The sequence below is a fragment of the Dendrobates tinctorius genome, unplaced genomic scaffold (genome assembly GCF_039654945.1).
Source record: "Dendrobates tinctorius isolate UK_male_01 unplaced genomic scaffold, ASM3965494v1 ptg000154l, whole genome shotgun sequence".
NCBI lineage: Eukaryota > Metazoa > Chordata > Amphibia > Anura > Dendrobatidae > Dendrobates > Dendrobates tinctorius.
This window is the reverse complement of record NW_027361821.1, coordinates 4,622,613-4,636,551: the sequence shown is the minus strand read 5'-3', so window position 1 is coordinate 4,636,551 and position 13,939 is coordinate 4,622,613. Positions and strand designations below refer to the sequence as shown.

Below are 13,939 nucleotides of genomic sequence, written 5' to 3'. Positions count from 1 at the left end.
CTGGTCACTACTGAGCATGTACATAAAGTGCAGCACAGATTCATCTCATCTACGACCCCACAGAACTGGTCACTACTGAGCATGTACATAAAGGGCAGCACAGATTCATCTCATCTACGACCCCACAGCACTGGTCACTACTGAGCATGTACATAAAGGGCAGCACAGATTCATCTCATCTGCGACCCCACAGCACTGGTCACTACTGAGCATGTACATAAAGGGCAGCACAGATTCATCTCATCTACGACCCCACAGCACTGGTCACTACTGAGCAATGTGATAAAACACTCCAGGATCGGCTTTGCTGGGGTCAAAGGTCACGTGCGTTCAGCATGAAACTCAGGCGCAGAGCTGGGATTCGGGTGAAACTGACCCTGGGTCAGGTTTATTAATGGTGAAAGCAATGCAAAAAAGGAAATAAAACATAAAACAAATCCTTGCCTGTCCGGCACTAACTAAACAATGGACAACCTAACTACCAACTGGCGGGCTTCTCCCGTCCAGCCAAACCACAGTTGCAGTGGGCACTGCTTCCACTCACGTGTGTCTCTCACACAGACAAGCTCTCTGTGTTCCCAGGCTGAGACACTCACACAACCACCTTGCATCCTTTTATATCCACCTCCCATTATCCATTAGTAAGCAGGTGCGATACTGACCAGACTAGGCCACATAGGAAAGGAATCTGGGCGAGATATACCTGCCCTCATCCACTATTCCCACATGATTCTCACATATCCCCCCCTTCAGCTCAGACCACTCCGGTCGAGCAATGACACCCGCCAAACAGTGCACTCGGGACAGGGCATCTGCATTTCCCATCTGTACCCCTGGGCGGTGCTCCACCGTAAAAGTGTAGGCCTGCAGGGCAAGGAACCACCGGGTCACCCGGCTATTCCGTTCCTTGTTCAAGTGCATCCACTTGAGAGGGGCATGGTCAGTGATCAGCCTGAACTTTCGGCCCACCAGGTAATATTTGAGGGCCTCTAGAGCCCACTTAATGGCAAGGTACTCTTTTTCTACGACTGCATACCTTTGCTCGTGTTTATTCAGCTTCCTGCTGAGATAGAGGACTGGGTGTTCCACTCCGTCCCTCACTTGTGAGAGTACAGCCCCGATACCAGTATCTGAGGCATCCGTTTGTACCACAAACTCACTGCAGAAGTCCGGAGTCACCAGTACGGGCTGAGAGCAAAGTGCCCGTTTTAGGCTATGGAAGGCTTCTTCAGCCGCTAAGCTCCATTTAATCATGACGGAGTCTTTCCCTTTTGTAAGATCCGTCAGGGGGGTAGCGATGGCTGCAAAATTGGGTATGAACCGGCGATAATAACCGGCGATCCCCAGGAAGGCTTGCACCTGCTTCTTGTTGACAGGTTGTGGCCAGTCCTGAACCGCCTGAATCTTATCAACCTGGGGTTTAACAACACCCCTCCCAATTACATACCCCAAATACCGGGCTTCTTCAAGCCCAATGTGACATTTCTTGGGGTTCGCGGTTAGACCTGCCTCCCACAGGTCGTCAATCACAGCTTGTACTTTCTGGAGATGAGTCTCCCAGTCCAAGCTGTAAATGACAATGTCGTCCAAATAGGTCGAAGCGTACTGCCTATGTGGCCTCAGGACTCGATCCATCAGTCTCTGGAAGGTCGCCGGTGCTCCGTGCAGACCAAACGGCATATACACATACTGAAATAGACCTTCTGGGGTAGCAAATGCTGTCTTTTCTCTGGCAGCCTCCACCAGAGGGATCTGCCAATACCCCTTTGTTAGGTCTAGGGTCGTGATATACCGGGCTTTTCCTAACCGATCTATCAACTCGTCGACCCGGGGCATGGGGTAGGCATCAAATTTTGAGACCGCATTCAGTTTCCTGAAGTCATTGCAGAACCGGATGGTGCCGTCCGGTGTAGGAATTAGCACAATCAGGCTGGACCACGCACTGTGCGATTCCTCAATGACTCCTAACTCTAACATTGCCTTCACTTCTCGGGAAACGGCTTCACGGCGCGCTTCCGGGATTCGGTAGGGCTTTACGTGAACTGTGACACCAGGTTCCGTTACGATGTCATGTTTCATTAGCATAGTCTGCCCGGGTTTTTCTGAGAAAAACTTTTGGTTGTGAAGTAGAAACTGCCTGACTTCCGTCTTTTGCCGCTCCGAGAGAGTCTCTGCAACCCGTACCTCCGGTACGGTATGCGAGCAGACAGGACGGGCCAGCTCCGCTGACAAGGCAGACCGATCCTTCCAGGGCTTTATCAGATTTACATGATAAATCTGTTCAGGTTTCCGTTTACCTGCCTGGTATACTTTGTAGTTTACTTCACCAACTCTTTCCTTGATCTCAAAGGGGCCCTGCCACTTTGCCAGGAACTTACTGTCCACCGTGGGGACCAGGATCAACACCCTATCTCCGGATGCAAACGTACGGATCTTGGCGCCCCTATCATAGATTCTTTTTTGGGCTCCTTGAGCCTGTATCATGTGTTCTTTGACGATAGGCATCACAGCCGCAATACGGTCCTGCATTTGTGTGACGTGATCTATCACTGTTTTAAATGGAGTGACCTGACCTTCCCAGGTTTCTTTTGCAACGTCTAACAGTCCGCGAGGACGTCGGGCGTACAATAACTCGAAAGGCGAGAATCCCGTGGAAGACTGGGGTACTTCCCTGATGGCAAAAAGCAAATACGGAAGTAAATAGTCCCAGTTCTTCCCACCCTTGTCTATCACCTTTCTCAGCATCTGCTTCAGAGTTTTATTGAACCGTTCAACCAACCCGTCTGTTTGAGGGTGATACACGGATGTGCGTAACGGTTCGATTTGTAACAATCGGCAGAGCTCCTTCATTATCCTGGACATAAAGGGGGTCCCCTGGTCGGTGAGTATCTGTTTTGGTATACCGACCCGACTAAACACATGCACCAGTTCCTTGGCAATCGTCTTGGTGCCCGTGTTACGCAAAGGGATGGCCTCTGGGTAACGAGTGGCATAATCCAAGATGACCAGGATATGTTGGTGTCCACGTGCAGACCGTGGAAGGGGCCCAACTAAATCCATCCCAATCCTCTCAAACGGGACTTCAATAATAGGTAGGGGTACCAAAGGGCTACAGAACCGGGGCTTAGGTGCAGAGGCTTGGCAGTCAGGACAAGACTCGCAATATACACGAATATCATGATGCATGCCTGGCCAAACAAAACAGTGTAATATCCTTTCGGTGGTTTTCTGGACTCCCAGGTGACCTCCCATCACATGTCCGTGGGCCAGGTCCAGCACCTGCCGCCGGTAGGGTTTTGGCACGACTAATAGTTGCACCGTATCTTCCCCCTTTTTCTCTATCTGATAGAGTAAATCATTCTCCAGAACCACGTAAGGAAATGCCAGCCTAGAGCCAGGTTCTACGGGTACCCCATTTATCACTTTTACATTTGTCCTAGCCTGAGAAAGGGTAGGATCCTTTATTTGCTCGCTTTGGAAGTCATCTTTCTGAACTTCTAAATCCGGCAAACGGGGAGGTGGACGGCTGTCAGCCTCCTCCTCTTCCCCGGTCTCCTCATTATCACCCGCCATGACTGAAAACGGGAACTGCAGGTCATTTCCCGCAGACTCTTCCCCAGAGTCTTCCGGGGAGACCTCTTCCAGGGGTTTGGGACCCACACGCGCCCTGGGAGAAGCATCATGTACACTATTACCCTGGGGTATCAACTGATTCTCCCACAATTGCCAGAAGTGGGGAAAATCCCGGCCCAGGATAACATCATGCAATAACGCCGGGACGAGTCCCACTTTATGTTGCACAGACCCATAGGAAGTAGTAATGCATATGACCGTGGTGAGGTACGAACAGGTGTCTCCATGCACACACGTTACAGAAAATTTGTCTGATGGTCCAGTCGGGGCTGACACCAGACTGGCCTTCACCAGAGTCACCACACTTCCCGAGTCTAACAATGCCACCACATTTTTGCCATCAACAGTTAAATCACACAAGTGTTTTTCCACATCCTTTTGACCGGCATTCACACTCACTACCCGTGCAACCATAGACATGCGGTTTTTAGAGTCTGTGACGTCGCACTGCAAGGGTTCAGTAGTGACCGGACAGTTCGCAGCAATATGTCCCATCTCTTGGCAGCGGAAACACCTAACGGGCCCCTTGCTTAGACCATAGTTCGTTACTCTCGGCCTCGCAGTGCGGGCAGTCCCGTTTTCCTCCCCCACTGTCTTAGGGATTTTTCCATCTCCCCTACTCCCTGGAACAGTCTTACCGGTTCCACGTGGAGATGATGAAGAACGAGGTGGGGTAGCGTCGTCTCGGAGTCCTTCCGCCACGGAGTAACGTTCAACCAGATCCACCAGTTGATCTGCCGTCGTAGGATTTCCATGGCTTACCCACTTCCTCAGGGCTGGCGGTAGAGCTCTCAGGTACTTGTCCATGACGACTCTCTGGATTATCTCTGGCGCTGTCAGCACCTCGGGTTGTAGCCACTTCTTCGTCACGTGGATCAGGTCGAACATCTGTGACAGCGGTGGTTTATCCGGCTGATAAGTCCATTGATGCACTCTCTGTGCACGGACAGCGGTCGTCACTCCCAGCCGGGCCAAGATCTCAGCTTTCAGTTTGTCAAAGTCCTGCGCAGCTTCAGGCTCTAAGTCATAATAAGCCTTTTGGGCCTCACCGGAAAGAAACGGGGCAATCAGGCCGGCCCATCGTGCCTTCGGCCATTTTTCTCGCACGGCCGTCCGTTCAAACGTGGTCAGGTATGCCTCGACGTCATCTTCGGTCGTCATCTTCTGCCAGTACCGACTCGCGTGAATCACTCTCGACTCGGCTTCCAGGTTAAGCTCAGGTAAGCTTGCCAAGCGCTGCGCCACCTGCTGGAGAAGCGAACGATCGGTAACTGTCATGTCCACCAACTCCTTCAGCTGGGCCATCATCACCCGATTAGCTTCTTGCTGGACGGCGGTGGACTGTACCAGCGCTTTCACCACGTCCTCCATGCTCATGCTTGCAACGTGATGCCCGCGTTCTCCACCACAATGTGATAAAACACTCCAGGATCGGCTTTGCTGGGGTCAAAGGTCACGTGCTTTCAGCATGAAACTCAGGCGCAGAGCTGGGATTCGGGTGAAACTGACCCTGGGTCAGGTTTATTAAAGGTGAAAGCAATGCAAAAAAGGAAATAAAACATAAAACAAATCCTTGCCTGTCCGGCACTAACTAAACAATGGACAACCTAACTACCAACTGGCGGGCTTCTCCCGTCCAGCCAAACCACAGTTGCAGTGGGCACTGCTTCCACTCACGTGTGTCTCTCACACAGACAGGCTCTCTGTGTTCCCAGGCTGAGACACTCACACAACCACCTTGCATCCTTTTATATCCACCTCCCATTATCCATTAGTAAGCAGGTGCGATACTGACCAGACTAGGCCACATAGGAAAGGAATCTGGGCGAGATATACCTGCCCTCATCCACTATTCCCACATGATTCTCACAGCATGTACATAAAGGGAAGCACAGATTCATCTCATCTACAACTCCACAGCACTGGTCACTACTGAGCATGTACATAAAGGGCAGCACAGATTAATCTCATCTACGACTCCACAGCACTGGTCACTACTGAGCATGTACATAAAGGGCAGCACAGATTCATCTCATCTGCGACCCCACAGCACTGGTCACTACTGAGCATGTACATAAAGTGCAGCACAGATTCCTCTCATCTACGACCCCACAGCACTGGTCACTACTGAGCATGTACATAAAGGGCAGCACAGATTCATCTCATCTACGACCCCACAGCACTGGTCACTACTGAGCATGTACATAAAGGGCAGCACAGATTCATCTCATCTACGACCCCACAGCACTGGTCCCTACTGAGCATGTACATAAAGTGCAGCACAGATTCATCTCATCTACGACCCCACAGCACTGGTCACTACTGAGCATGTACATAAAGTGCAGCACAGATTCATCTCATCTATGACCACACAGCACTGGTCACTACTGAGCATGTACATAAAGTGCAGCACAGATTCATCTCACCTACGACCCAACAGCACTGGTCACTACTGAGCATGTACATAAAGGGCAGCACAGATTCATCTCATCTACGACTCCACAGCACTGGTCACTACTGAGCATGTACATAAAGTGCAGCACAAATTCATCTTATCTACGACCCAACAGCACTGGTCACTACTGAGCATGTACATAAAGGGCAGCACAGATTCATCTCATCTATGACTACACAGCACTGGTCACTGCTGAGCATGTACATAAACTGCAGCACAGATTCATCTCATCTACGACCCCACAGCACTGGTCACTACTGAGCAAGTACATAAAGTGCAGCACAGATTCATCTCATCTATGACCCCACAGCACTGGACACTACTGAGCATGTACATAAAGTGCAGCACAGATTCATCTCATCTATAACCCCACAGCACTGGTCACTACTGAGCATGTGCATAAAGGGCAGCACAGATTCATCTCATCTATGACCCCACAGCACTGGACACTACTGAGCATGTACATAAAGTGCAGCACAGATTCATCTCATCTACAACCCCACAGCACTGGTCACTACTGAGCATGTACATAAAGTGCAGCACAGATTCATCTCATCTATGACCCCACAGCACTGGTCACTACTCAGCATGTACATAAAGTGCAGCACAGATTCATCTCATGTATGACCCCACAGTACCGGTCACTACTGAGCATGTACATAAAGTGCAGCACAGATTCCTCCCAACTACGACTCCACAGCACTGGTCACTACTGAGCATGTACATAAAGGGAAGCACAGATTCATCTCATCTATGACCCCACAGCACTGGTCACTACTGAGCATGTACATAAAGTGCGGCACAGATTCATCTCATCTACGACCTCACAGCACTGGCCACTACTGAGCATGTACATAAAGTGCACCACAGATTCATCTCATCTATGACCCCACAGCACTGGTCACTATTGAGCATGTACATAAAGTGCAGCACAGATTCATCTCATCTATGACCCCACAGCACTGGTCACTATTGAGCATGATCATAAAGTGCAGCACAGATTCATCTCATATACGACCCCACAGCACTGGTCACTACTGAGCAAGTACATAAAGTGCAGCACAGATTCATCTCATCTACGACCCCACAGCACTGGTCACTACTGAGCATGTACATAAAGTGCAGCACAGATTCATCTCATCTACGACCCCACAGCACTGGTCACTACTGAGCATGTACATAAAGTGCAGCACAGATTCATCTCCTCTATCACTCCACAGCACTGGTCACTACTGAGCATGTACATAAAGTGCAGCACAGATTCATCTCATCTATCACTCCACAGCACTGGTCACTACTGAGCATGTACATAAAGTGCAGCACAGATTCATCTCAACTAAGCCCAGATCCTTAGATCAGGAACAAAACAGACATTTATAGGACATTTCATAACTTTTCATTATTAAGAAAACATTTACAGCACAAACTGCATTATACTATTGAACACATTTTACTATCTACAGTATTTTAGCAGTCGATCCATTTTATACTGACTCCTTGACTCCAGAACCCTGGCTATTACATAGCAGCATAATACAGGAAAACTGAGTCACATTGAGATCCCTACAGTACAACAAAAACAAGCAAATAGAAAACTCCCAACTCGCTATAAATTCACCTGCATGATGTTGCAGCTGCATAGACTGATCTTTAGGGTATGTTTCCACAGGTCATAATCCCCGCACTTTGGACGCAGCGGATACCCCGCTCCGCCCAAAGAGCCGCCCCTTGTTGTACACGCGGTGATTCCGCATGTGTTCATTGAACACATGCGGAATCACCGCATCCTATTCATAGACTGGGTTATTTATCTTGCGGAGGCTGAGAGTCTCCGCAAGATAAACAGACATGCTGCGGTCAATGACGCACCGCATGTCCGTTTACGCAAGGAAGCCAGAGGCATCCCTGCATGCATAGAGGAGACGGGATTTCATAAAATCCCCTCCACTAGGCTGTAACATCTGGACGCTGTGGATTGGACGCTGCGGCTGTACGCAGCGTCCAATCCGCAGCAATCCGGCCCGTGGAAAGATACCCTTAGTATAACTGCACTTAAAGGGACTTTTCAGAATAAGCTGTCGTTTGAGTTACATGGGTACTAACATCATCTCTTGTTGGTTACACAACAGTTCCAGGTATCCCAGGGGGCTTTGTTTCCTTGCCCTTGGTCTGTTGTGCTACTCGTCAGGTTTTGCAAGTTGCCTTGAGTAGATCAATGACATCATCTCCGTAGACCTATTTAAGGCCCAGTTAGATCCACACTTGTGTCTTGAGAGTGAGTGTGAGTTTTAGGCTGTGTGCACACGATGCGGAATCTGCTGCGGATTGATCCGCTCGGATTTTCAAAATCCGCAGATAAATCCTCAGCTCAAAAGACCTGCGGTTTATCTGCGGATTGTCCTGCGGTTTTCCCTTCTCCACAATGGAGGAGATGGTAAACCGCTGCGGAATCCGCAGAAATAATTGACATGTCAATTCTTTCTGCGGTTTAGAAACGGCAGAAAATCCACGCGGAAAATTCTGCAGCATCTGCACTGCAGTTTCCATAACCCATAGGGAATAATGGTACTGTACACCGCAGCAGAAACTGCTGCGGATCCGCAGGGCCAAATCCACTGTGGAACTGCAGCAGAATCCGCAGCGTGTGCACACACCCTTAGAGTGAATCTGTGCGTGCATTCATCCCAGTTGGGTACTTCATCTGTTCTGCTGCTCCTGAGATTCCTGTGTGCCAAATCCTCGCTGTCCACGTGCCTTTCTGCATCAACACCTAGGGTCCATGTACCCACCGTACCTGAGGCTTAGAATCTGTGGCGCTCCTGAGCCTGAGGCTTCAGTCGCCACAGAGGTACTGCACCTTCTCCTAAGGTGTAGTGCCGCACCATCCAGTTAAGGTGGGAACTCCTGACCACGCTCCACACCTGCATTCCACACACAGGATAGTTCAGTATGGCCACCTAACAGCTTCATGCTGGGGGTTAGCAGAGCACCCCTCTTGGAACCCTGCTTCGTAACACGAGATGTGCTGGGAGGCGGGTGGAGTAAGCTGATTCAAAAGAGTGGGAAGAGTGAAAGTTATTGGTTAGTTGGTTAGAGGAGAGAGAAGAGAGAAGATGGGTGTCTGAGGGACGTGCTGCAGCAGGTCCCAATGATCTGGGCTGCTGGCACGAGAAAGACCAGAGAAAGAGACTGATAAGATTGATAACCTAACCTTCCATAAGAGAGAGAGAACAGATCGGAACGAAGGAGAATAGAAAGACGGTGGGAAGCAGGTTGAGAATGAGAGAGAACCCTTCCAGTCCAGAGAGCGCAAAGGCCGGGGCCCGGTCCCCGAGGTTGATTGGATCTTTATGTCCGGCAACAGACACCGGAGGAGTAGTGATCCGCTAATGCCTTGCTCCCATCATAGACTTGGGACACAACAGCAATTGAATAGAGAGCCGGGACGCAGTGAGGAGTCACCGAAGCAGGCTACAGCTGTCTGTCATACAAGTAAAGACTAGGAACACCTAGAGAGAGGCATTCCAGGGTAACTAAGTACTGGAGTGCTTCGCACCTAAAGGCGCATTGGAGGAGTCGTTCAGTAAGGTACATATTGGCGGAGTGTGGAAGGGAGAATCCTATCCTGCCTGGAGGTTGGCTCGAGCCCTGACCTGGAGAACACGGTACGGAAGCAGGCAGTTGTGCGAACTGCAAACAGTGAGTAAAGCTTTGGAACCGCATACTCTGGTGTCCTCCAGTTATTCCAGCACCACTACACCTGGGTACCAGCCTCCATACCATTCTGCGCCTCTCCTCATCCATTGCACCTACACTGCCCTAGGACTACAGCTCCACCTATGGGGAGCTATACCATCTCTGCTGCACCACACCATCAGTCCCAGCGGATCTGCCTGCAGCGTTGGCTTACCATCTTACTTGCCAAACACCACGGGTGGCGTCACGAACTATTCATATAATCTTTAACACCATTAACATCACCGCCATTGATATTGGGCGCCCAGGGCCACGGACCGGGTCACCGCTGCTGTGACACATTCCCGCCTTGACACCGGCCCGGTACCGATTACCCCGCTGCCCTGGGTGTGCGAGGGCGACCCAAATCCACCTCACCAGGTGAGCCTATCATTACCATTATGACTTATAGCTCTTAAATTAGTTTCCTACGCTCTAAAAGCCTGAGCATTTTCTTCCTCCTTTCTCTCTGTAGGCTAACATAGGCAAAGGCTGTAGCATTTTACCACACTAGCCTGCTACTGCCTGCGCCCTCCCTGGAGCCTCTTCTGATTTGTAGGCCTCTACGATGTCATACATGCCTCACCATGTAATGACATCACTGGACTTACTAATCAGGAGGGAGCTGGGGTGCCGCAGGTAGAAGGAGGTTCACAGTGCTCTGGACTGGTGACCACAGACTACTGATGTAGCTGCTAAACCAGGGTCCTGCAAAATTTTACCTCAACTCTAATATTTCTTTAAAAAGACATATTACAAAATTTCTTATCTACACTCGTACGGCTGATTTACGAGAAGAAGATAGGAGTAGTTACTATTTCATTTATTTTTAAAATTGTCTCCTGGAGTAGTGTACGGAGGGTGCTCTGGAGGGGCAATTATCCTGGATGTCCAATGCTATAGTGGAGCAAAATTTTACCACTTACTTCTTAGAGCGGCGCGGGGGAACAATCAGTGCCCACTCACAGTCCGATAAACTATAAGATTAAAGGAGCCATGGCAGACGCCAACCCTCACCAACAATGGCCGTGTGCTTCATCAGTGGGACCCACTTCACAGTTTGAGAAACTCTGCATTAGACGGCAACTGTAAATTCGGTGAAGCTACAAAAAGGTGAAGACGTAATAACCACGTGCAGGGTATGGAAAGGATAAATAACGATCAGAGCTAACAGTAATGCAATCCTTATTCAGTCCTCTGGACGGCAGTTCCTCCCTGTATACATTTGTGGTATAAGAATGTGATTTATTAAAACCATAAGATGATCTATTTTAAGCCTAACCCGAGAAGCGGCAACATCAGATTCTGAAGCTCTTCAATTATGTTAAAGGCATGGTGTATTATATGCCATAGGGTCCATGTTACCCGGCCCAACCATAGGTCTTCTGACTTGGGCCAACAGCCTCATTTATGTCTATGAGGCTGACACTGCAAAAAGTTGGCACGCACCACCCAATCACCAAGAATTGGAGGGCTACAAATATATAAACAGGCAAGAAGAGAAGGCTATCATGGAAAATGTGTGCATTTCCAAAAACTGCACAGAATAAATCTTTACTGCCATGGAGCCAAATAACCAAAGAAAGACAGTAAAAAGAAACAGATAAATGACCCCAACATCAAGCAGAATAGTTTAAAAAAATAAATGGCCTCTGAACCTCTGCCATGGCCGGTGGCCTCTCATTGATGCGATGCAGATCTGTCACCTGACACGAATGACTTTTTAAAGAGGATGGCTACTACTCAAACAATCTCAATCAGCATGTTTGCACCAGTACAATAACATCTATAATCCCCACTGGTGCTTGCTCACGTCACATTATGTCACGAGAGCCCTGCGCCTAATCGGCGCTGACTTCACTCTCCCTCCGACAGTACCAAATATTAAGAGGACGTGAGCGACCAGCTGCAGCTCTGACTTCCTTTTGATCTATGATTTGTCCAAAGGAGAGAAGAGAGTGAAGCTAACGCTGATTGGGTGCAGGGCTCGCATGACAATGTGACACAAGCCCAGGGGAGCGAGTGCAGACACTGCTGGAATGGCACAAGCGAGTATAGGTGTTGTTGTTTTACCGTGCAAACATGCGGATTGAGATGGGGTTGTTTGAGCTGTGGACAACCCCTTAAAGTACATTCCCGGAATACAAAACAATCCAACAAGGCAGGTCAAATTTTTACGATATCCACAATTGGCCAGCATCTGTCACCCTCATTAGTGTAAAGAACAATAGGCAATAGTCAGCAGAATTTGGCTTGGATTAGCCTTTTTTGGCAGTCCAAAACTTTAGCGCACGACAGCTTAAAGGGATTGTCCAGTCTAAAGCAAAGCCTGCAATCAAAAGCCTGACTGCCGATGGAGTCGCACAATACCCCAGGATGCCCCACGCAGGTGGATGGTGACATAACCGCATATATGTGGCATGAGGTCATGTCCCTACTAGCCTCTCGCAATAAAGAGAATTTAGAGGAGCACTGGGGTCTAGATGGCTTGTGGTGAAGAGAAGGCAAATCATATACATAAGGTCAGAAGACAAAGAGGGGACCCGTGACAGACTGCGCCTTGTACACCATCAAGATTCGACAGTAGCATCAAGTGACTGCGGACTTTGATTCTGACACTGGACAACCCCTTTATAAGACTGACATCAAACATCCCGCTACTGCCAATTTACTAACAAAAGTCCTGGCAAATGCCACAAAAACTTGACCCAAAAGTGTGATAATCCAACCTAAGTGTAAGGGCTCATACTCACATGCGAGAAACACGGCCGAGGCTCGCACATCAATACCCGGCACTTGGATGGGATGTATTTCTATGCAGCTGAACGCTCCGATCCGAGTGTCGGGTATTGACGTGCGAGACTCGGCCGTGTTTCTCGCAGGTATGAGCCCGAAGGTTGCGAGCGGCCAACGATCTGCCGTGTATTACTCTTCAGCTGTGTGTTCAGCCTGTGCCATAGGAAAGAGGGATGCTGAATAAAACATGCCTGACCCATGGTTCCCAGTGGAGAGCTGCGCCAGCTTATCAGACCCCCAGACACACCAGGGGAGATTTGGGCAAAGGTGCAGATTCAGGTGGAACCAGGCAAAAGATTACGGAATCTTCTATGAAGCCACTTAGTGAAGCTTCCAATACACAACAATAGATGGTAAAAAAAAAAAAAAAAACTCGACTGAGTATGAAAATGCAATAGAAAAAGGGACAATATGAACAAAGGCTTCCTGGCATGCACCGTACCCGAGAGAGCGGAGAAGTTACATAGGGCATGGACCCCACAGAGAGGGACATGGGGTCTACACGGATGTGGTGGGGCACGTACAGGACAGCACGCATGTCACCTTCATACATGGGCTGCAGCCAGGTGCAAGAACACTGGGGAGAGATGGAAGAGACACCATGACACAAGCAAATGGCAGGGGGCTGCCCAGTACAGAGGTGCCAGGCAGCAGATGGCACAGTCACACACAGTGCGGGAGTGACAGCCATTCCGGCACACGCAGGGTGCTGCTGACGTCACTGCCCCGCACCTACAACAACGTGCATGCGATGCCCGGGCGCCCGGCTGCACTCACCCGTGGAATCGGCGGCTGGAATCTCCGTGCGCTGGGACTGCTGAGTCAGCATGCTGCAGGCGGAGGCTCCGGCTACCGGGCGGCGGCACAAGGACGCGTCCGGGAGATGCAACAATGCGCTGGGAATTGGCCGGGCACATAGCATCCATAGGGAATACAGGGAGCCCCGCGCCTCACTGCCGCCGCCTCCCCGGGCATAGTCCCACAGCAGCGCTGGCCATGACAGGTAGCAGCGGCGGCGGCGGAGTAGGAGGGCATGTGACCGGCGAGCAGGGGCGGGGCGTGCGGACGGACCGGGGGAACCAGCGGAGGCAAGTACGGGGGCGACATGGAGCAGACTGGGGGAGATGTCTGTGGGAAGGATGGCAGCAGGCTGTGATAAAATGGGTGCACATTGGGAGAAGCAGGTGAAAGGAGGGGGACCTAGTGAGCAGTCTGTGTAATTAGGGGGCACAGGGAGAATAGGTAGTATAATGAGGAGGCATGGGGACAAGGATGAGGGCACAGAGGGGAAAGTCTGTTATTAGGGGGCATAGGGAGAAG

The 13,939-nt window shown here is 50.1% G+C and overlaps 1 protein-coding gene across 2 annotated transcripts in view; it reads right to left on the bottom strand.

Annotated features, from left to right (window-relative positions):
- The window catches only part of TMEM255A (transmembrane protein 255A), a 120,058-nt gene extending 106,358 nt beyond the window's left edge, over positions 1–13,700 (bottom strand). For both annotated transcript variants that reach the window (XM_073547596.1, XM_073547599.1), the window contains exon 1: positions 13,397–13,700. In XM_073547596.1, the coding sequence (XP_073403697.1) occupies positions 13,397–13,541 (145 nt within the window). In that variant the 5' untranslated portion in view covers positions 13,542–13,700. The remainder of the gene's footprint in view (positions 1–13,396) is intronic.
- Positions 13,701–13,939: the final 239 nt, after the last annotated feature.